The 25571-nt window shown below is 38.5% G+C and overlaps 1 protein-coding gene across 2 annotated transcripts in view; it reads right to left on the reverse strand.

The window, feature by feature from the left end:
- Positions 1-25571, reverse strand: part of SEMA3E (semaphorin 3E) — a 190073-nt gene that overhangs the window by 39243 nt on the left and 125259 nt on the right. For both annotated transcript variants that reach the window (XM_029077778.2, XM_029077777.2), the window contains exons 5-6: positions 9761-9854; positions 1593-1712 (exon numbers count right to left, since the gene is read on the reverse strand). In XM_029077778.2, the coding sequence (XP_028933611.1) occupies positions 1593-1712; positions 9761-9854 (214 nt within the window). The remainder of the gene's footprint in view (positions 1-1592; positions 1713-9760; positions 9855-25571) is intronic.

The raw sequence follows: 25571 nt of genomic DNA on the forward strand, positions 1-25571 counted from the left end.
TTTAAAATTTTTTACTAAAGAAGGAGGATATCATTTTACTCTATTCATATCCTGGTTCCCTGATGGTTCCAATGAATGATGAGTTGCATTTTAAAATGAAATCTCTTGATAACTGTGTATTTTGTCCTGAGGCATTCTGCAGCCTAGGGAACTTAATCATAAGTGCTCCCATGGTCCCATGGTCACTGCAAGACTGTATTTAATGATAAAATAAAAATTTTAGTGTACAGTGACACTTCAGAGATCATTAAATTAATTAGAGCATTGTACTAAGCACTTGCAAGAATACAATAGAATTAGTAGATATGATCCCTGGCTTCAAGGAGCTTACAAGGTAGAAGACATCAGACACTAAAATAAATTACAGAAGGGAGGAAGGAATAGAGTATAGAGATGTACTTGGAGGATGAATATTCCAATTCTTAAGGGTTCCAGAAGTGCTGAAGGAGCAGTTTGGAGGGATAGAGAACAGGGTGATGAGAGATTAATCAGGGTAACTCCCCTAAGGTGAAATGTGATTTCAGAAGAGCTGTGAAGAGAAGATAGGGTAAGCAGTGATCTGACAGATGTGAAGGGGGAGAGATTATAGGCAGGAGGGAGTATGTGAAAAAGAGGCAGGATGTGGGAGACACAAGAATGAGGGACAGTAAAATAGGGAAATATCATAGCATAGTGGAAAGAGCACAAGCCTAAGAGACAGAGGACCTGGGTTCTAATCCTATACCTGTCACTTGTCTTCTATGTGACCATGACTTAATGTCTCTGTTCAATAAGTCACCTCATCTATAAAATATAAAATCTCCATCTCTCTTATAATGTGAGCACCATGTAGGGAAAGGACTGAGACCTATATGCTTATACTGTACATACCCCAGTATCTAGTACAGTGCTGGGCCTCTAATAAGCCCTTAACAAATACCACAGTTGTTATGATTAGGAAGGTTGAGCTGGGATGTAGAGGGAGAAGAGAGAGGATAAAAAGTTTGATATTTGAAGCTATGGAGCCAGCCAGTGGAAGACTACTGAAATTCACTCCTATATATACAGTTTAATAGAAACGTTACTTACAGAGAGACAAATGCCATTGAGTTTAGTTGGGATTTTGTAGTATTCAGTTGTAATTTAAATTCTAAAAATAATTAAATGTAATGATGATGATGACTATGATGATAACAATAATTACTATGTGTTTAGTGCTAGAATAGGTACAAGTTAATATAATAATAATAATAATGATGGTAATTGTTAAGTGCTTCCTACGTGGCAAGCACTGTTCTAAGTGCTGGGTGGGCACAGTCCCTGTTTCACATGGGGCTTACAGTCTAGAGGAGAGGGATAATAGATATTTAATCCCCATTTTACAAATGAGGAAACTGAGGTGGAGAAAAGTTAAGTAACTCAACCAAGGTCACATAGCACTAGCACAGACAGGTTAGAACTTGGATCCTCCAATTCCCCAGGCCCAGCCTTTTTCCACTAGGCCATGCAGTTTCTCAATCCTGGAACCCTTTCTTACTACTATAACTGCTCCTTTATAGCAGATTTCTGTTATTTAACATTGAGAGAGGTTCACTTCCCTTAAACAGCTATACCTTTCAGCTGTCGCTCATTATCAGGCTCTGTCCGGATAAGCGTTAAATGGCCCATGTTTCGAAAGATAGCAGCATCTCTTCCCCAGTAGTCACTGTAGAGTCCAGTATACACCTCGCTACCTGCAGTGTTACAAGTGAGAAAATAGAACCAATTTAGTTCCAAACTGGTGACATATACAGCCGCAGAACAGCTTGACCTTAAGGGAGATATTTTACCCAATGTCTGTATATTTTAAATTTGCATGTAATTCATTAAAATTATGGGATGATCACCTGTTCTGCACTTTTCCAAGTGCTTAGTAGAGTGTTCTGCATACAGTAAGCACTCAATAAATAGCATTGTTTGATTCAGCCGCATAATCAGACAGGTACAAAAATTCAACTTTCCAAAAATTACTTATGATATGAGGGAGATTGCAATTATAACTCTAGGTGACATTTCTTTAACTTTTTGGTTGAAACATTAAATCAGAGTGTCAGCCTAAAATGAAAATGAGACAGCAAAAGCTATACAAATGTATAACTAATTTTCCAGTTGAAGTAATTCCAGACTTTAGCCGCTCAAGTTTTTCTGTCATGCTTTCTCTTATTGACTTATTTTCATGGATAGTTGGTATATTTATAGTGGTTTTTTTCCTTTCCAAATATGGATAGACTACAAAAACAATGGAAGATAGCCCAGGTTTTACAATTTCCTGATTTATATATTGACATGGGATTTTTTTGTTTGTTTTCTTGTAAGGAAAGAGTTCTATGGAGTTTCGACCCCAAAGTTTTGGAAATATGGTTTTGGAGTTCCCAAGTATTTGCATCTTGAAACATATATCCATTTCACAGTGCAGTCACTGTAAGTTTTTTGTGATGTTGCTTTTTAACTGATGTGTACTGTCAATGTAATTTTTGAACTGAATTAAACACTGGGTTTAAGAAATACTATTAGAAGTTGTGCAGCTAAAGCAGCCACTGCTCCCCACTAGATGGCAGAGTTAGATTATCTAATAAATATGGTCTTCAAATCATTTATCTGCTCAAAAAGAAAAGATGTAAATATGCTTTACTCTATTTTTCATAATAATGGGAATTTTAAAATATGAGTAATTCATTTGGGGTTTATGGACTTCCAGATAAGTAAGCATATTGGTGAACTAAGTAGGTATGGCTTGGGTTTTAGGAAAAAATGTATGTGAATTTAAATAAATTAATATTGAATCAAAACAATCTTGCAAAAAGCTCACATTTTAGTAACTATATAATATTCAGAAAGTTTTGCAGGTTTAAAAATGAAAATTCATTTTCGTGGCATTAGTAGGCACATTCAGGATTACCACAAACATGAAAGAAAACTCAAGTGCAAAATTGATGAAAATAGACAAAATTAAATTAAGCCCAAACATGTAAAACAGATGAACAGGTGAAAGTTAGAGTTAATTAATGTTTTTAAGGAATAAGGTTCATAATATGATTAATGAAATGGGTCTGGTCCTAGTAAATCAATTTACTTCTTGTTGCAAAGCTCTGGCAGTGTTTATGATTCAATATGTGATATTTCTCTGGAAAAAAATGTTTTAATGGGGCAGCCAAAGAAAGCTCATCTTTGGAATTTTTATGAATTAGTGTTTACGCCAAAGTGTTTACTATAAAAGATCTGTATAAGCTGAGAACCTACAGCTGGGCAGGGAAAAGTTTCAAGAGACACATAAAGCATGCTCAAATGCAGGACATGTCAAAAGAAAATGTCTCTTCATGGGAAGGACAGCCAAAAGAACTAATGCTAATACTGCTAATCAGCATGCCAAGAAAATGTAGAGCTCAGTTTTCCCTTTCAAGACCAAAAGGTCTTAGCACCAGCTTGTATCATAAGCAGCCAAAACAGTTCAGTGTGTTGTCTCTCTGCCTTGGGAAAAATAGAAGACAAGTCTGTTGTTCCACAGGCTCAGAGAAGCAGTTCAGTGGCAGTTCCACTGACATAGCATCCTTATTCCCAAGAGAGAGGGTTCCCTAAATCCAGGGCTATGACCTTCTCCCTCATGCTCTCAATTCCATTTGGGTTTCTGGTGGTTTGAGAGGCTAGGCTATCTCAAAAGGAAGGGGCCTTGGTAAGGTGACCACAATTCCCAGTCCCTAAAGTGGGATGGAGGCAGGACCAGGAAATAAAAAGGGGAAGGGAGAGTAGGAGGAAGGGAAAAAAGAAAGGAGGAAGAAGTGACAGAAGGCAAAAGAAGCAGCGTGGCTCAGTGGAAAGAGCACAGGCTTTGGAGTCAGAGGTCATGCGTTCGAATCCCAGCTCTGCCACTTGTCAGCTGTGTGACTGTGGGCAAGTCACTTAACTTCTCTGTGCCTCAGTTACCTCATCTGTAAAATGGGAATTAAGACTGTGAGCCCCACGTGGGACAACCTGATTCCCCTGTGTCTACCCCAGCGCTTAGAACAGTGCTCTGCACATAGTAAGCGCTTAACAAATACCAACATTATAGAGAAGCAGCGTGGCACAGTGGAAAGAGCACGGGCTTTGGAGTCAGGGCTCATTAGTTCGAATCCCAGCTCTGCCATTTGTCAGCTGTGTGACTGTGGGCAAGTCACTTAACTTCTCTGTGCCTCAGTTCCCTCATCTGTAAAATGGGGATTAAGACTGTGAGCCCCACGTGGGACAACCTGATTCCCCTGTGTCTACCCCAGCGCTTAGAACAGTGCTCTGCACATAGTAAGCGCTTAACAAATACCAACATTATTAGAGAAGCAGCATGGCTCAGTGGAAAGAGCATGGGCTTTGGAGTCAGAGGTCATAAGTTCGAATCCCAGCTCTGCCATTTGTCAACTGTGTGACTGTGGGCAAGTCACTTAACTTCTCTGTGCCTCAGTTACCTCATCTGTAAAATGGGGACTAAGACTGTGAGCCCCATGTGGGACAACCTGATTCCCCTGTGTCTACCTCAGCGCTTAGAACAGTGCTCTGCACATAGTAAGCGCTTAACAAATACCAACATTATAGAGAAGCAGCGTGGCACAGTGGAAAGAGCACGGGCTTTGGAGTCAGGGCTCATTAGTTCGAATCCCAGCTCTGCCATTTGTCAGCTGTGTGACTGTGGGCAAGTCACTTAACTTCTCTGTGCCTCAGTTCCCTCATCTGTAAAATGGGGATTAAGACTGTGAGCCCCACGTGGGACAACCTGATTCCCCTGTGTCTACCCCAGTGCTTAGAACAGTGCTCTGCACATAGTAAGCGCTTAACAAATACCAACATTATTAGAGAAGCAGCATGGCTCAGTGGAAAGAGCATGGGCTTTGGAGTCAGAGGTCATAAGTTCGAATCCCAGCTCTGCCATTTGTCAACTGTGTGACTGTGGGCAAGTCACTTAACTTCTCTGTGCCTCAGTTACCTCATCTGTAAAATGGGGACTAAGACTGTGAGCCCCATGTGGGACAACCTGATTCCCCTGTGTCTACCCCAGCGCTTAGAACAGTGCTCTGCACATAGTAAGCGCTTAACAAATGCCAACATTATTATTATTATTATTAAGATAGAAGGAGAGAGAAAGAGGGCAGAGAGGGAAGGAAAAAAATTAGCTCTTTGGTGTCTCCAAAACCTATTAGAAATGATAATAATAATAATAATGTTGGTATTTGTTAAGCGCTTACTATGTGCCAAGCACTGTTCTAAGCACTGGAGTAGACACAGGGGAATCTGGTTGTCCCAACTGGGGCTCACAGTCTTAATCCCATTTTATAGATGAGGTAACTGAGGCACCGAGAAGTTAAGTGACTTGCCCAAAGTCACACAGCTGACAAGTGGCCGAGCTGGGATTCGAACCCACGACCTCTGACTCCAAAGCCCATGCTCTTTCCACTGAGCCACGCTGCTTCTCATGATCTAACACAGCAGATTCTCCATGAAATTAGATTATTTTGTTTTTTCTGATTGATATTGATATTGCTTTATATATCGTTTTTGAGGTCTCCAGGCTGGTCTTGTGGTCTGTGGCCTCAGACAATGCTGAATTTATCTGCAAGAAACAAGCATAACTTGGGGGAGGTTTCCAGTACTGATTTTAGCCTCAAAGTATTCAGATCATATATTCACCAATGTGCACATATGTGCAGCATTCGAGAAAAATTGCTGGAGATATCCTCTCAGCACCTGACTTACCATAGACCTTACATGAGATTTTGTAGGGTGAGCTGAAGGAAGTGAATATGAATTTATTAAAATTACATGATTATAATCACATCAGTCATCAGAACCAAGGTAAACTCCAAGAGAAGTAATAATAATAACTGTGGTAGTGGTTAAACTCTGACTTTGTGTTAAGTACTCTATTAAGTGCTGGGGTAGATACAACATTATCGTGCTGGAGGCAGTACCTGTCCTACTTGGGGCTCAAAGTCTAGGAAGGAGGGAAAACAGATATTGAATCTCCATTATGCAGATGCGAAAACTGAGGCCCAGAGAAATTAAGTGAATTGGCCAAAGTCACCTAGACTATGTGACGCTCTATCTCCAGTTATAAAACTAAACAACTCTCTTAATAGAACATGAATCAATAGACTAGGTTAGCTCTAATTCCAACAGAAAACAAATACAAAATACATGAATAAGTCATCACCGCTGCCTTCAGTAGTCATAAAATAATACAAAAGGGAGACTTTCCTTACGGAAAATGAAGAGAATTATCATTCTTCTACCAGATATTAATGGGTGGAATAGCAAATTTCAGGCCAAATTGCAATATTTTCCTCAGTGTGAAAGATTTCAAGGGTGGTATGATGAGTAAAAGTAGAATCAAAACATTATTTTAAAGTTTTAAGATTTATCAAAGCAATTGAAGCTAATGAGATGTAAGGTACATAGCATTTACAGAAAACCTTTCTGAAGTGGTAGTAAAAGAGATATGCACACTAATGTGTTTTTAATAAGCACATTAAAATGCCTTGATGTTTTAACATACTTTTCAAAACAAACTGGTAATGGAATGTGTAACCCTATTTGAGCTGTATCTTTTTTCTTATCCAGAGTGAGTACATAGGATCAATTTTAATTGTTTAGGGAGTAACATGTGCAGTAGTATTTCATGGTTGTCTTATCCTCTTGAGTTTCACCCAAACATTTTTTCCACCAATTACTTAATGGTGTAAATGTATCTTCTGTAAATTAAGACCAAACATGTACATTTAAAAACACATATGAATAGTTTCAAATCTAAAATATGCAGGTTAAGGACTAAGTTTCAAACTCAGGAAAATGCAGGCTAAGGACTGAGTTCCAAACCCGGAATTTGTTGTTTAAGGATTGACTTTTAGATCCAGAATATGCAGGTTAAAGACTGAATTCCAAATCAAGAATATTCAGGTTAATGATGAAGGTCAGGTTCAGAACTTAGCTACCAGGGAAGTAGCTAATTTTCAACTTTTCCAAATAGAAATTACTATATTTTTTGGTTTAAACCATTTGTAAAAGGTATTGTTGTGCAAGGTAGAGGAAAAATATATTGAGGTTTTAAGGATGCAGGTGAAAAGTTAGAAAATCATTTTCTTTGAATTCACTAGTTCAAAATTACACTATTCAGGCTATTTTAAAAAAAAAATTTGTGTTACAAGAAGCAAATCTTCAATACCTCAAGATTTATACTGGCTTAAACTTCACAACCAACCAATCAATCAATAGAATTATTGAGCTCTTACTATATGCAGAGCACTGTACTCAGAGCTTAGGACATTACAGTAGTGTTGGGAGAAATGATCCCTGCTCTTGAGGAATCAATCAATCGTATTCAGTGAGCACTTATTACGTGCTTGGGTGAGCACAATATAACAGAGTTGGTAGACATGCTTCGTAATCACAACAACCTTATAGTCTAGAGACACTAATATAAATACAGTACAGGTGTGTACATACGTTCTATAGGGCTGAGGGAGGGGTGAATAAAAGGTACAAATCCAAATGCGAGGTGAGGCAGAAGGTAGTGTGAAAAGTGGAAACGAGGGCTTAATTGGTGAAGGCTTCTTGGAGGACATGTGTCTTTAGTAAGGCTTTGAAGCTGGGCAGAGTGATCATCTGTCAGAGGTGAAGAGGGAGGGCATTACATGCCAGAGGCAAGATGTGGGTGAGAGGTTAGTAGTGAGATGGATGAGACTGAGGTACAGTGAGAATGTTGGCAATAGAGGACCAAAGTATGTGGGCTGGGTTGAAGTAGGAAGGCAGTGAGTTGAGGTAGGAGGGGGCAAGGTGATTGAATGCTTTAAATTCTATAGTAAGGAGTTTCTTTTTGATGCATAGGTGGGGGGGAAACCACCTGATATTCTTGAGGAGTGGGAAACAGGGACTGAATGGTTTTGTAGAAAAATAAGCCAGGGAGCCGAAGGGGGGGGAGTAATAAAGGAGGAATAGGATAAATGCTTGGATTAATGTTACAACAATTAGGATGAAGAGGAAAAGGATTTTAGCAATGCTGTGAAGGTCGAAGTGACAGGATTTGGTGACAGATTAACTATGGGGATTTAATGAGAAGATGAGTTGAGGATAACACCTAGGTTATGGGCTTGTGAGACAGGAAGGATGGTGATGCTGCCTACAGTGATGGGAAAGTCATGGGGAGGACACGATTTGGGTGGGAGGATAAGGAGTTCTGCTTTGGACATGTTAAATTTGTATCGGCAGGACAATGAAGCAGAGCTGTCTTGAAGGCAGGAGGTAATATGAGACTGCAGAAAAGGAGAGAGATCAGGGCTGGACATGTAGATTTGGAATCGTTCTCATAGTAATGGTAGCCAAAACCTTCGAAGCAAATAAATTCTCCATAGGGAGTGGGCATAGATGAAAAATAAGAGGGGACCCAGAATTGAGCCTCGATTAATGGATGGGAAGCAGTGGAGGAGCCTGCAAAAGAAACTGAGAATGAGTGGCAGAGAAATATCAGAGGAACCAGGAGAGGAGGGTGTCAATAGAGCTGGAGTTGGATAAGGTTTCCAGGAGAAGGTGGTGGTCAACAGTGTTGAAGGCAGCTGACAGATTGAGAAAGATTAGGACAGAATAGAGGCTTGTGGATTTGGCATGAACGAGATCATTGGTGACCATTGAGAGGGCAATTTCTGTGGAGTGAATGGAATGGAAGCTAGATTGAAGGAGATTACAAAGACATTTGGAGGAGAGGAAGTGGAGACTAGGTGTAGACAGTTCACTGAAGGAATTTGAAGAGGAATGGTAAGAGGTAGATAGGGAGATACCTGGAGGGAGCCATGGGGTCAAAAACTGTTTGTTTTTTCTTAGGATTTGAGAGACAGGAGTATGTTTGAAAGCAGTTGGGAAAAAAATCATTAGAGAGTGAACAGGTGAACATGACAGTCAGAGAGGGAAGAAGGGGGGGGCGGTTGGAAGTATAGGTGGATGGGGTAGATTTTGAGAGAAGGCAGTAATTCTCCTCTTGAGATGCTACTGAGAAAGATGGGAGGTTAAAGATGTAGTACAGTGAGGGAGGGACTGGAGAGGAGCAGGGGAAACTTTAGGGAGATCATGCCTGATGGTTATTATTTTTTCAATAATAATATATATGTGGCCAAGTTATTAAGGGGCAAAAGATTTGGGAAGCTCTGGGACATGGGGTTTGAGGGAGGAATTAACAATCTAGTATGGAAGATTGAAATTAACATATATTACAGGTAATGTCCAGACTTGAACATTGGTCTCCTTATGTGTGTATGACTTCAATGACAAAATTAGATAAATGCTAATGCTCATTAAAAAAAGTCCATAAAATATGAAGGATTTTTCCTATGAAACATCCATGAACTCTTCCATTTCTCTAAAGATGTCCCTAATTTTTTAGTAGTTTCCCAAATTAAATGCTTTTCGGGGTGGATAAAATAATAATAAAAAAATCGCTGCCACGGATGGGCTTTGGCATGTATCAAAAAAAAAAAGGATCAGTACCTCGAAATTGAGTGTCAGCTCATTTTCCTTGCAGAGTGACACGCCCAGGGTAACATCTGTTCACTCTTAGGGACCAAGCTGTTCCAAAGAACTCTGGCTGTAATTTAATATTAATGCAGGAGCACCATTAGAAAAGCCTGACAGGTCGAAGGTGATTAAGATATGCTGACAGCACCTTGCAAAACTAAAGAAACAGGCTCCAAGGGCAGGCAGACAGCACCCAGAAGATTGAGAGAAAGATAATTACCAATTAAAGTAGAGCTGAAGGAGGAATTGGGGTCAAATGGACATCTGCCTCTTCCTTTCTCGTATCTGTTCAATTCCAACTGAAATGTATGATCCTGGGGGGAAAAAAGACATAAAATCCAACATAAATATATATGTACCACGTCATACATGATTCATTTGGGAAAAATGTTTCCTTTACTGGTCAATATACGCAAAACCAACAGGATTTATATTCCTGTGATTGTGACATTTGATTCACCTAAAATTCACTGACATGTTTATGTTGAAAAACAAACTTGCTAATTTCTACCCACACTTCTGGCACCAGTATGTCAGAGGGTTCACAGGTGGGGAACCCCAAATTATTGCTTTTCCATTCAGGTGGACTATACCATTACTTTTCCTGAAAATAGCGATCTGTGAGGACATAAACAGTGTAGAGTTCAAATGATTAATGGAGTAACTAAAAATTTATTGCAAATTATTAAAAAAAGTTTATATAAAATTGAATGAGGAGTCTTTCTACATCAAGGAATATTTTCTTGAAGAACATATATGGAAAAATCATATTATAGAAACCATTGATTCAGTGGGCATTTTTGTTGAATTGTACTCCCCCAAGCGCTTAGTATAGTGCTCTGCACACAGAAAGCACTCAATAAATATGATTGACTGACTGACTGGAAGGTATATGGTTGAAATACGTCACCATGGCTGACGCTGTGAAACAAGTTCCTTATTACCATTTCACCCACTGCTAAAAGAATGTTTGTTGTGTACCCTTGGATATCACTGTAGCACTTGTGAGCATAAATACAAAGAAACATGAAGAATTTTATGGTATCATAAAACCCAGGCTGAGGCAAAGGTTGGGAAACAAAGTAACATCACATCTGGATCAATGCCATTTGCATGTGCACACCTGTTTCTTCCTATACCAAAGTTGCCTGCAACAACCTGGGGATTGTGTTAGGACAGAACAGCCCCGGACTGCAGAAAGAATGTTCTCTAATTCTTCCATTGTGTTATATCCAAATTTCATAATTAAACTACAAATTTCAACATAACTGTGTGTACTGTGTTAAAGGGAATAACTATCTTATAACAGTTCTGCTCAGATTGTATGTGTGACCTTGAGCTCATAGCCTAACTTCTTGGTTTCCTTCTTTATAAAACAAGTGTGAGCTATTAACTTCCCCCAGGTGTTGCTAGACTTAATAAAGCCACTTTCTGAATGGAATCTAGAACTCTTGGAGTGAAATTCATAATGGAAATCAAAGTAGCTTTGGAAAACAAACAAAAAAAAGCACACTTTACTTTTATCTAGTTAATCAATTTACAGTGCCTGTTTTTTCACCTCTTTATTTTCATGACCTTCCCCATGTCCCATAACTACCTTCTCTTTAAACACAACTTAACACAACTTTCCCTATCTTCAATAAAGTCACATCTTCTCCAGGAAGTCTTCACCACTTAATTTCTAAACTCCCCTGCAACTGTCTTTTCTGCACATCTGCCTACCTAACCCCCAGGGAACTCAAAGCTTCCCAGAGCACTAAGACACTTATTTTAGATACTCTGTTACTTAAGTACTAATTCATAGCCATATCCCCTTTTCCTTCTTTGTATTTGTAAATGATTTTTGTGTCTGTCTCCTTCACTAGATTGTAAACTCCTTGAGGACAGGGACTATGTCTACTAATTCTATTGTACTCTTCCAAGCATTTAATACAGTGCTCCTCACACAGTCAAGGCTCAATAAAACACTATTGATAGTTGGATTGGTAAATGAAATCAGGCTTCAATTTAAGTCAAAGACATTATTTTTCAACAAAATAATTTCCTTCCTCCAGCCACCCCTTCAAAAATGCCTGAAATGTGCTTTAGGTTATATGGTCTCAGGACTGGACTTTAGGATTAGAATTTTTTCAGTATGACACTCGTCTATACTCACTGAGGAGTTGCTGAGAGATTCATATTATTTAAAATATCCTAATGAACACATCTCATGGTCAGGACAAAAGAGGATACACCAGACACTCACAACTATACAAAATACCAGATAAAGAAGACATGTCACCAGGGTAGTTACTTCACTTTTAGGGCTTAACGGCAAAGCTAACACACTATTAAAAATAAAAACATTAATTCAAAATACCCAATCCTCAGACTCCTAATTCAAGCATTAGTCAGAAAAAATTTCATAAACCAGCTTATGCAAAGGCCATACAAATCACCAGTGAATTCACAGGCTGAAAGGTCTCCCTAATGTCTTAAGTTTCCAGTGAAACCTCATTAAATGTTCCATCTTTTTTGTAGGTTAGAGGTTTTGTAGGTTGTGTTTCTACATTCTCCATTAGTCATTAAACTTTGTTTTTCTAGCAACTTCTAACAGCTGGAAGTAGACTTTCTATCAGTGCCTTCATAGCACTGGAAATAATGTACTGCAATTTATTTACTACAGATTCTCAATTGATGACATACATGTATGTGCTAACTGCCAGCCTGCTCTCCCTTTCCTGTAGAAGGATTATGCTCTGTGAATGCCTTAGTCTGTGTGCATTGTCTACCCTTCTGGCCTAACACCACTTTTCCCTTGGATTGCATCTTGGGAAAACTGAGTGATGGGCAATATTACCAAAATAGTTCTAACTCTGGAACACTGCTGGGATAAAAAAAGAATGGGGCAGTTGTGTACAAGTGGCTAAGACTCTATCCCATCTTTTCCATCCTCTTTCAGGATTACTGAGAGGGTGGAATGCTTTTCTCTTAAGGATCTTAACTTCCTTTCCCAGTCAGGGTTTAGAGGAAACTATAGTCATCACTATTTAACTTGCAGAATGGCCTTTTAGCTTTAGTTGAGTAGAAGGGGAACTGAGTCTGAAGCAGGGAGGGATGTTTATAAGGAGAGTATGTGGAACCAGGGAAGTAGATACGAAAGTGGGGAGCCAGAGGGGCAGCAAGGGATGGAGTGGGAATGGGAGCCAAGGGGTATGAGAGGGAGCAAGCAGGTAGTTGCATGGAGCAGAGTACCATATAGTATGCTTATATCCAGAACTCTTCCAGATCTGAGGATTTTTCACTCGCTAAGTTAGTGCTTTTCTTATCTCACCTATATCATTTTCATATAATTGTAAATAGGTCCTCATTATTGACTATTTCTTTGAAACATGAATCTGGAATTATGCGTTTGACACTAATCACTATCAACATATTAGTAGGTAACACTGCACAAGTCTCCTACTCAGCTTGCCTATTGCCCACTGATAAAATGAAATTGGCAGAAGTGTACCCTTTTCAGTGAACTTATGTGTTGTACTTTAAGGATGTACATTTTGAAATTAAATTGTAAAATATTTGGAAAACTATTTGACAGTAAGTTCCTTCACTATGCCAGAAGAAGGTCCATATCAGATAGAGAGTATGAGTCTATAAATAGGTAATACTTTCCTTATTATTAGCCATAAATACTTCTCAATTATCAGAGAGACAAGACTAGATATTAAGAAGTCTTTACTAACACATTAGCCACAGATGCTTCCCCAAGGCTTATTTAATTTATAATTTACTGATAGTATCAAATTTACTGACATAAATACTTCTCAATTATCAGAGAGACAAGAATAGATGATATTAAGAAATCCTTACTGACACATTAACCACAGATGCTTCCCCAAGGCTTACTTAATTTATAATTTGCTAACAGTATCAAGAAGGATATCAAAATATCAATTGGCTGAATAGACATGAAGATTCAACCCCTCTAAATCTCCCAAGATGATGCATCTCTGGCCACATTCAAGGCAACTGGTTATTCAGTGAAACTAGTAAAAAGCCTACCTTATCCATCACAAGTTCTATTTTATTTCTGGATATACTGAACATTTCAGTTTGTGACTAAGAACAAAATTTAGGTCTTCATTAGTTCTAGAACAAGAGAATAATTATTACAGGGTCATTGTGCTCTAAGGTCATTGTGCTCTAAGGATTAGTAACAGCCCCACTTTACTCAGTGACCTATCTGTTAGATTTGCAAAGGAACCACTGACTTTACCATGGCCACATGGAGTAATATAGACAAAACTTCAATTTCTTAAGCATTAGGTTAATGTCTGAAAACAGAGTTGGCAATAATAATACTAACCCTACTACTGGAAGAGTAAAACTGGATTGGAAAGTGAATAAAAACTTTAAAATAATGTTAGGAACATGTGCATTCTAGACAATGAGGATTCATAGAAATACATCTTAATTAATTCCTGAACTTTTCATGTAGTTTCAAATCCTTTTCATGTATGTCTCGAACTTTCAAAATAAATTCATGGTAAACTCTTATAGCAGACAGTACTGATTCTAAGTGGTCACAGAAAATGACCATTCAAATTTTTGGTTTTGGATTTTATTCAAATCCAGAAAATTAGCAGCTGGACCCACCATTTCAAAGTAAATCTTCCTCCGTAATTTATAGTAAATTTCAAATACTGGGTTAACTTCTGTACATTTAATCCAAATCATAATCCAATAAAAAAAACTTCAATAGGCAGTAACACGATTTGCTTTCACTAAATAAAATTGAACAACAAAACAAACCAGCAAAGCTGAATCACTATGACTCTCTCAGTGACCCACAATTAATCGTTTTTACAGTTCATGCAACGTGAGGTGTTGTGCTTTAGCTGTACTGTGAACGCTGGGCACTATTTACTCTGGCTTTGCATTATCTGTGTTTTAACAGCTGCATTTCTGCTTAAGCAATGTGGTTTAAATTTACAAGGCATCACACTAGCCGTCGAGGTAGACTATGACTTGGATTTCTGTCTAACATAGAGAAGACGTCCAGTGGGCCTCACCAAGTTTGAGAGAAAGCAGGGCGTATAGCTCATAAATGCTAGCAGATGCATGAGTTCATCAGAACAGGGTCTGTAGTTCTGCAAACTGTAAATGGTCACTCTGTCCAAGGGAGCGTTTCCACCTGGCCTTTGAGTTCCCTCCAACAAACAGAGCCTTACTACTACTCCAAGCTATTTCCGACAGCGGGTAGCGAGTCCCTGCATATCTGATATTAAATAGGTCAGAATCCACAGGACATCAATTGAAATTGTATAATGGTTCCATATTCATAAATAAGCTACATGCTATAACCCTGCCCCTCCATACTAACAGTGACGTCAGAATTTTCTGAAAAATTATCAGAAGAAAAACAGGAGAACAAAGGGACATTTAAAAGACCATTTATTTTTTACTAACCCACTCTAGTGGCTAGAGTAAAAATCATGCAGCAATATACACTGGGAAATTCTTACTATGTTCAAACAGCTGAAATATAGACAAGGTTTTTGTTTATGACCCATGTGAATAGTTTGATAATTATCATACAATACCAGTGTGAATTCAGTTCCTTGGTTAGCCTCTTCTCATCCAGAAGAGGATATTGTATTCTCAGCTACAAGAGGTAGCTGTTGTAGCTCTTTCCTCTGCCCGGGCGAGGTGCACAGTGAGCTACAGTACCTATCTGTCTCCTTGCTGTTTGGGGAAATGGCTTCAAAAAGTCATTAGGTGGGGTAGGCCAGGGAGGATAGAAGAGGACTGATACTGGGTGACAAGACCCCTCTTTTGTCTTGCTACCTCTATTGAGCTCTCTAGAGTTGAGTGAGGTCAAATCTACATACTCCGTCAGTGTGTAAGGTGACTTCCTTTTCATACTTGCTATTTTTCTAGTTTAGAGGAGTGATGGGGCAGTTGTCAGGGGTCGGGGGAGGGAATAAACTGGTGCCAGGTGCCATGAGTAATGAATGAGTAATGAATGAAACAAGGCAGGAAGGAACAATGCTTAGAGGTACCCAATGCAGAAGTGATTATTAGTATCTCACTGGTCATACCTCATACACACACTCGTACAAGGGTCAAGATCTTTGAACCCAAAAAATTCACATAATTGCATACAGTACATATGCACACATGAATGTGCACACACATATATTTATGCACAGTGTATGTTCATTATGAGCAGGGAACATGTCTGCTAATTATGTTGTATTGTACTATCCCAAGTGCACATAATAAGCGATGATTATTTTTGATTGAGATTATATATATATATACGTATACATATATGCTCATATATCCACACAAATGATTGAAAGGGAAGAGAAATAGACAGAGAGAGGAAAAAGAGGAAAAAAGAGAAAGAGACAGAAAGATTGAGCTATTACAGGTCATATTCCAGGTATCAGGGATGGGAGGAGGAAAAAACATCTTTTCCCCCTGTAGCTTATCTACTCCGCTTCCCAGATAAAAAAGGTCAAATTCAAATCAAATAACAAAAACTTTAGACTGCACAGAATGCAAGAGGTAATTTTATAGTACAATAGAAATCATAAACATTAGCATAAGAGTATACAACACTTTCTAGCTCTTCTGAAGGCTTTTAAAGTGCAAAAATATAGGGAGAAAGTCCAGAAGAATGATAATGTTAAATTCAAGCCAGTAATTGTGAACCATGGAGGCTTTGTATCATCTACCTTCTTTTCAGAGTACATCAGACTGTTTAATATGTATCTACCCTCCAGTTTATACTGGAACAAATGCCTGAAAATGAATACCAAACCAGGAGACCATGAAATTTCAGGAAAAGAAATCTCTTGAAGTGGAGTATCTTCAATCTGCAGCTACTGTACTAACACCCCTCCTCCTCCTACTACTTATAATGATAATTATGATAATAGTGATATTTGTCAAGCACTAACATTGTGTCCAACATCGGGCAAATCACTGAAATAGTTACTTTCGGATTAGACTGGGGGCTCATTGTGGTATGGGATTGTGTCTACCGATTCTGTTATATTATACCTTCCAAGATCTTAGTAGAGTGCTCTGCACACAGTAAGTGCTCCATAAATTTGATTGATTGAATAATTCATCAGCACAGTTCCTATCCCACTTGGGGCTCACAACTCTAAAGGTGTGCAAGAACACATATTTAATCTCCATTGACTGGATGAAGGAGTGAGGTTCAGAGAAGTTAATGACTTTACCTAAGGTCATACAGCAGGCAATGTCAGAGCCAGGATTTAGAACCCAGATCTCCTAACTTCCAGTCCTGTCCTCTTTCCACAATGCTCTGCCGTTTCTCAACATATTGAATGGTATCAGATGTTAGACAAATGAAATCAAATCATTGAAAGGAACTGTACAGATGAATCTGAGTTTCTCCTTATGTAGTCATAAAGCTTTCAGATACCTGGGTTTTAAAGTTCACCTGAAGTCTGATTATGATGCAAACACCAGGTAATTTAATATGACTCAATAAAAGGTATCTCAGCAATTATTTATTTTTTAAACTGATGGGCATGAATGCTATCATGGCACTCTTACAGTTTTTATTATATATCTTTTCCATTTTACTCCCTTATAGCTAATATTTCAATGTCATGCTTTCACACATTTGAAAAAAACAGCGTTTTGGATGGGAGGAAAACTGTTCGGATGGCAGTACGGTACACTGAGGCAAAATAATGACCTCTACAGAGGGGTTCAAAACTTCATTTTCCTCTAACACTCAGGTCTGTAGTTGTGAATTTTAGGTTGGTTACACAAGAAAGGGAATATTATAAAACTTGAAACTGATCATTCCATTCATTTCTATAAAGTAATTAAAAATAAAAAAGTTAAGCCTTGCTTAATCATCTAGATGATTTCTCACCAAGTCTTTCCTAAGAGTTAAGAATAGGTGGTTCCATAAAGTATTTATACTATCTTGAAGTTATTTATTACCAAAAGTGCTTTGGCAAAATACCTTTTCCCACAATTAGCTGATCAAAATGACATCAGTCTTTATGTATTCCCATACTCTGTCGCTGGATATTTGTACTGATGAATATTGAAAGGAAATTGAAGCTTGGACCATCCCTACAAATTCTCGATTCCTCAGTTTCAAACAAGGGATTGTATGTTAAATGTCAACTGTTGAGAACATGGTAGGCTATATTTTCTACCTCTGAGCACCCTTAGAGAACTACTTGAATACTTTCTTCACAAATATTCATGGACAGGCAAAAATTGAGCTTACACTATATAAAATTATTCTAATAAATTCAAGCACATTTACTGAGTGCTTACTCTGTTTAGAACACTGTACTAAGCTCTTAGGAGAGTATAATACAATGTATACAGACATGTTCCCTGCCCACAGTGTGCTTAAACTCTAGAGTGAGGGAGACAGACTTTAGTATAAATAAATACATTACAACATACAAATTATGAAATTATGATGCATAAGTGCTGTGGGACTGGGGGATAATGAACAAAGGGAGCAGGTCAGAGCGATGCAGAAGAAAGTGGGAGAAGGGGAAAGGGGGGCTGAGTCTGTAGAGGCCTCGTGAAGGAGATGTGCCCTCACTAAGCTTTGAAGTGGGGGAGAGTAATTGTCTGTTTGATTTGAGGATGGATGACATTTCAGGCAAGAAACAGGATGTGACCAATAGGTTGGCAGGAGATCGATGGGGTCAAGGCACAGAGAGAAGGTTAACATTAGCGCAACAGAGTGTGTGGGCTGGACTGCAGTAGGAGAGTATCGAGGTGAGACTGGAGGGGGAAAGGAGATTGAGTGCTTTAAAGCCAATGGGGAGGAGTTTTTGTTTGAAGAGAAAGTGGATGGCCAACCACTGGAGTTTCTTGAGAAGTGCCCCCTCCTCCCTTTTTGACTTTTCTAAACTGACTTCCATGTGCTTTAATAAAATTTTTCATATGCTAAGCAGCATGGCTTAGTGAAATGAGCACGGGGCTGGGAGTCAGAGGATCTTGGTTCTAATCCCAGCTCTGCCACCGTTTGCTATGTGATCTTGGATGAGTCATTTAAACTTTTCTGTGCTTCAGTTACCACATCTGTAAAAAGGGGACTAAGACCATGCATGAGCCCCAAGTGGGACATGGACTGTGTCCAACCTGATCAGCGCTACCCCAGTGCCCAATACAGTGTCTGGCACAGAGTAAGTGCTTATAAATTGCTTTTTAAAAAATAACAATTAAGTAAACCAACATAGATTTACAGTGGTCTTAACAAAAAAACTTGAATAGATCACTGATTTGTCAGATATTGGATTTGAATATAAGTTTGAAGACTAGAAAGTGGGGAAGCAATGTGGCCTAGGGAAAGAGCACATGTTTAGGATTCAGAGGACCTGGGTTTTAATACCACTGCACCATCTACCTGCTGTTTGACCTTGGGAAAGTCACTTAACTTACAGCATAGCTTAGTGGAAAGAGTGCAGGCTTGGGAGTCAGAGGTCGTGGGTTCTATTCCTGGCTCTACCACTTATCAGCTGTGTGACTTTGGGTAAGTCACTAAGCTTCTCTGTGTCTCAGTTCCCTCATCTGTAAAATGGGGATTAAGATCCCTCAGCTGTAAACTGGGGATTAAGACTGTGAAACCCACTTGGGACAACCTGATTACCTTGTAATCCCCCCACCCAAAGCTTAGAACAGTGCTTGGCACATAGTAAGTGCTTAACAAATACCATTATTATTATTATTATTATTATTAATAATAATAATAATAACTTCTTTGTGCCTCAGTTCTCTCAACTGCAGAATGGGGACTTGTTCTCCCTCCTACTTAGACTGTGCCCACCATGTGGAAACTGATCATCTTTTATCTACCCCAGCACTTAATACAGTGCTTGGCAGGTAATAAATACTTTTATGCCACAATTATTATTATTATCTTTGCTACTAACATTATCAAGTTTTAGAAAAGATGAAAGAGCCATGCCATGAGGTTCAAAAGAACAGGAGAAAATGATTGGTCATAAAGACATTAGGAAATAACTTGAGGAAAGAAACTGAGTAATATAGTCAATGAGATGTGTTGACTGAAGCCCAATATTACAGGCAGGGTGTGCAGATAGAAAAAAATGTACACTCACACTTGTACACATGCCACTCATGCACATTCACTATATTTTCGGCTAGCCTTTGGTCCCACAGTTATAGCACACGAATTAAAGATGTTAAATATATGAGGTATGTTTTCACCCAAGTGGCATACTCTGTGCTAGTTAGCATATGCACCTGGTGAAACTGAATTCTCATTGTTGAGCCGATTCTATAAAGTTTTAGGTGGTTCAGTCCAACCTCCCTTTAGGGTCACTTCTTTATCTCCCTACAGCCTAACGGAGATTGGTGGAAACCATATTTTCTGCTTACCAGGAGACTCAAGGCCACATTATCAATCAATAAAATTTACTGAGCCCCTTCTCTGTGCAGAAGACATGCAGTGCACTTGGAAAAAGAACAGTAGAGTTAGCAGACACAACTCTTGCACCCAAGAAGCTTAAAATCTATCAAATGTGATAATGAGAAAATGGTGACTCTTGTCCAGAAATCTCAGGTTTTGTTTTTTCAGGGGATGAGGGGATGGCGAGACAGAGTCATTCCTCTTTCTCTTTAGACAGAGTCATTCCTCTCTCTCTTCCTTTTACCTTTATTTTTTCTGCTCCTTCTCTCTAAATGGTGTCTCTCTGCTTTTTCTCAACTCTCTCTCTCTTTTCAACTCATTGGCTTCCTCTCAATTCCCAAGGCTACTTTACTACTGTACCTTGGCTGGCACAAGTTAACAGCATCTGCAGCCTCCTCTTTGGCACTGAAGCAAATCAAAACTACATCTACTGCTGCTACTTCAGTTTTATTGCAGTTGAGAGCCACAGGGACATGTGGATGGGATTGGGGTCACTGTTGAAAAAATATTTTCTAGTGTGGGGACTGAGAAGCTGCCAGGAGGAAGGAATAACTAAATTCACTATAATTATTGCCCACTAAAGAACCTTTATCATCTGCCATGTAGCAGGAGTGGAATCAAGCAATGTTTCTGAACTTTTTTATTTTAATGGTATTTGTTTAGCGCTTAATAGGTGTCAGGCAATGTACTAAGAACTGGGTAGAAAGAAGCTGATCAGACTGGACACAGTCCATGTCTCACATGGGACTCACAGTCTCCATCCCCATTTTACAAATAAGGTAACTGAGGAATAGAGAAATTAAGTGACTTGTCCAAGGTCACACAGCAGACAAGCGGTAGGGCTGGCATTAGAATTCAGGTCCTTCTGACTCCTAGGCCCATGCTTTGGTCTAAAGAAATTTGGGGTCCAAACACCTGATGTCAGATCCTTGATAATCCCTCTGTAAAACTGAAGGAGCTCCATGACAACATTTTTAATATTACTAAATATCCTTCCAAAGTAAAGGGAAATGTACTGCTGTAGTCAGACCAGTTTTGCTTGCAGCAATTGCAAGATGGGTTTATCCCCTTGAACAAAGGCTTTCTGAAGACCAGGATAACAAAAGGGAAGCATGTAAATGCAGACAATGCCTGTACTTGATAAAACCTTCACCACATTAATAATTAATGCTTTTGTGCCAATAATGTAGCGGGGGTTTTAAAAAAAACTACATTCAGACCATGTGGTAAGATCTTTTCATATGGCAAAATCTTAGCAAGTGACAGAATTTTCAAAGAAATGTCATCTTTAAATATGAAATATACAAATAAACATAGAGTGGAAAGCAGTGTGGTCTAGTGAAAGAACATAGGATGGAAGCCAGGTGACCAGAGCTCTAGTTCCAGCTCCACACTTTGTCTGATGTGTGACTGCGGGCAAGTGACCTATAACTGTTCACCCATCTCTTCATTTGTAAAATAGGAATAAAATAACTGTTCTCCCTCCCTTTCAGACTGGGAACTTTGGGAGAGGCAGGATCAGGGCCTGATCTACTCCATAAAGTAAGAGCTTAAAAAAATATAATCAAGATAGAGGCTTCTATCTTGAAAGAAATCACTAATAAATTCCTGAAACCTGAATGATTTGCAAAAACCTTTGGGGGTTACCAGAAAGAATACAGAATGCACATGGATGGTGCATATATGAGGCATTTATTGAGTGTAGAGCACTGTACTAGGCATTTGGAAAACACAGTAGACTAAGTAGATGCTGTGGTAAGCCCCCAACAAGGTGCCTTATTAGTGACAGTTTGTGATCTGGTGAACAACAATAAGAAAGAGACTGTTGAAGGCAGTGATGGGCTCTGGGACAGGTGATTTGCTGGCCTATGGGGACAGAGCACGGAGGGAGACATGGCCTTCTCTCCCCGTTCTACCAGGTAAGAGGCCTGGGTCAATCAGTGACTGTTGCATAGAACCACAGCTGGGATGCCTAAAGCAGATTAAAAGCAGTCTCTTTGAATTGTGAGGAGGTAGACAGAGCAGAAGCAGAACAGAGAAGCAGCAGAAGCAGTAGGAGTGTAGCACTGGAAAACAGCAGAAGGCAGCAGCACATGGAAGCAGAAAGAAGCAGCCCTGGAAGAACAAGTCTCTTGACCAGCAGACTTGTATTGAACCCTTGGTGGTGTGGAGGGGGTGAGTAGCATTTATGTGTCACTCCCTTGTACACTGGTAAACCTAAGTAGAAAACTTTCCACGGCAACGTTGGTGATCAGAAATGTGGTTTGATTTTACTACGTTTCACTGAGGCTTCCCTGGTCCAGGAAGGTCCTCGATGGTACAAACTGGGGCTTGTGACAGATGCAAGGAGTTTGCAGTCTGATAAGGCAGACCAGAGTCAAGTCCATTTTCAAAGAAGCTAGCTCAGACTGAGTTGTTTAGAAATGGGTTAAGGAAGCCCAGATGCCTCCTTTGGGGGCTTTGCAGTGATCTGCACAAAGTCATGCTCAAATAATTACCACCGACTGACTAATTGCACTGTAGCCAACATAGGAATGTCAGTCATTAGGAGCATCTCTGATTTTTAGTGTGGAAGTGAAGCTGAATCCACACATAAAGTCGCTATCTCTGAAAGCACAGGTTACACCTTCCCCTGTCTATCTACAGGAGATCATCAGACAGGTGACTGACTAAAAATATGTGAATTGGATCAATGTGCATATGAGCATTATCTTCTCTGCCACATTTCTGAGAAAAATTACATTTGATGAGAAGGTAATGAATCCCCCAAAATAAATTTTAGTTTAATTCTTGCTAACATGAAGTGTTTTTGAAACAGGCTGTCTATATCTTGAGGAAAAAAAGGCACTGAAGAAAGAGAGGGAATGAAAGGTGTTTTCTAAGATAGGATTGAATCCTGTTTTGGGGCACAAATGAGTTTGAATAATAATAATTATAGTATTTAAGGGCTTACTATGTGCAAGGCACTGTACTAGACTCGGGTGGATAGAAGCAAATTGGGTTGACACAATCCCTGTCACATACAAGGTTCGCAGTCTCAATACTCATTATACAGATGAGGTAACTGAGGCCCAGAGAAGTGAACTGACTTGTCCAAAATCACACAGCAGACACGTGGTGGAGCTGGGATTAGAACCCATGACCTTCTCATTCACAGGCTTGAGTTCTATCCACTAAGTCAAGTATATAACACTGCAGTAAATCTAAACAGAAGCACCTAAGGATCAACTTAATAAAATGACAGAGGGAGGAGATATAATTTGTGGTGAGTCCTGAGAGCTTTAAAAACAAAAAGCAGCATTTTATATAATTCAAAATGCACCACAGGTGGACTTCTTAATGACGGCATTATGATCTTAGATGTATTTCTCTTGATTCTTTTTGTAATCATCTGTATTTGATCAGGAAGATGGTGAACTCAGTGTAATTGAAAATTAATTGACTATGACCAGGAAGTGCCTGTATCCATAAACAAGTCAAATTGACCTAAAATTTGCAATCCAGCTAGAGTCAAGCAGCATTTCCTAACATATTATTGCTGCATACCATATTATTGGTACCTGGTAGCATTTGACATTTGTCAACTCATGCCATTAAGCTAAAGAACACCCATTTTAATAGATTTGTATAAGATCAATAAAAAAGACTGGAGAAAATAACAATTTATGGATTTCTTAGTAATTTGCTTCTATAACTGGTTTTCCTTCCTAAACACCGACTCAAAATGATAAGGGTCAGATTGGCTGGATATTTGCTGAGGATATTGCTGATGCTTTGTCTCTATATAAATATTTTCATAACACAAATTTGACACACATTCTCTTTTGCTAAGAACTAAACACCATTTGCTTCTACTTGATCATTGAAACCAGATGTTCCACATCTATGTCCTTGCATATTGAGCAGTAGTGAGGTAATATGAAAAAAGCATATACAAAATATAACTCTCTTGGTTCCTTTGTAAGATGATATGTTCAAAATAATATCTTACAATGATATAAGTAAACATTTTCCCAGCTTCTTATAAAAATCATACATTGATAGAAAAGTGATACTGAAAAGAAACCCAGCTCTTTCACATGTTAAGCACACATAGAAATGATAGCATTTGCTCAATAAATGCTTGGTATTTGCTTATTGATGCCAATCTGTCACCATCAACATTTGAACATAGCTAAATAATGTTTTCATATTTTTACTCCAAATAGATAGTCTATAGAATCTGGACAATCTTCCTATTCAGTCCCTTTCCCTCATCATTTCAACTGATCTTACAGTTTTACGTTCTAGTCAATGTTATTCTTCTTAGCTTGTGAGTCTCTTGAGGTCTAGGAACCATGTCTAATTCCCACCTCTACACACTTTCCCAGCACTGAGTAGTGCTTGGCACACAGGAAGTGTGTAATAAATACTGTTATTACTAGTACTGGCCAAATGACTTGGGAGATATGGTGAGATTTTAGAAACAGAAATAAAAACAACAACAGTTTCAGTGGAAAGAATGAGCATCAAGTCACCCAGATTGTTGGCTGTGTTCTTGACTTACATATCTTGGATGTGGATATTGAACAACATATCTTAGCAGTCTTCTATCACAGCATTTGCTGAAAATGAAATCAAGAAATTCCTGCCAAACAAATCCTATCCTGACAAATTCAGCTCATTTACTTTGTGTTGCTATATCTTCAGATGGATTGAGCATTTGCAAACACTTACTGAGTCTTCCCTTGGCTTTCCCCTTTCCTAGATAACTTCTAGGGAAGATTAAAAGGAGGGATTATGAGGATTACATCTAGTATTTCCACTGATTAGATAATGGCCTCACTGTTCAACCAGAACTCATAATTTAAAAAAATAATGTGCTTATAAATTGATTAAAAGGGAAGTGTTTATATTTGAAAATGAATATTACAGTCCCAGTTAAATGAGTAAAAAAATGAAATCATAAAATTATGATTATCATAAAGGGGACTATACTTTAATTTTGAAATAGTATCACCTGGTCCAAACTCTGGTCATCAGCATGAAATTATAAAGCTGTTTCAATTAAATCAATCATATGATTAGATCATTATGATTTAAAAGTGTCACATCTGTTCCATATCTCAATCCTGAAATGAGAGTTCTCCATGTCATTGAATTTATAACTAATTTGATTAACAAATAAACACATTTACTTTAATCACATTTGTAGAATTTAAATTAGGGCCAGTAGCCAAAGTATATAACTCATTACCTAATGTTATCTGATATTCAGGGCACAAAATTACCAAATGGAAATTGTATGGAATTCAGGTAATGATGCAAAAGTGATAATAAAGTTGAGCATCTTAATTCCTATTGACTAAGTAGTCATGTATGATCACGGTTACAACTATTGAATTGAAATGACAGTCAGCTTCCTCTAGAGGTAGCTAAAAGATGTATAAAATATAGCTGAACTAGGTGGAATTTTTGGCTCATTATAAAACAAATACATTTAGAATGATAAAACTAAGTTTATAATAAAGGTTATAATAAATGTTGCCCAAGGTTAGTGAACTTTTCAACATAAAATATACCCAATTTTCATCTTTTATAAAATGATCTCATTTTC

Source organism: Ornithorhynchus anatinus, chromosome 13 (genome assembly GCF_004115215.2).
Source record: "Ornithorhynchus anatinus isolate Pmale09 chromosome 13, mOrnAna1.pri.v4, whole genome shotgun sequence".
Lineage (NCBI taxonomy): Eukaryota > Metazoa > Chordata > Mammalia > Monotremata > Ornithorhynchidae > Ornithorhynchus > Ornithorhynchus anatinus.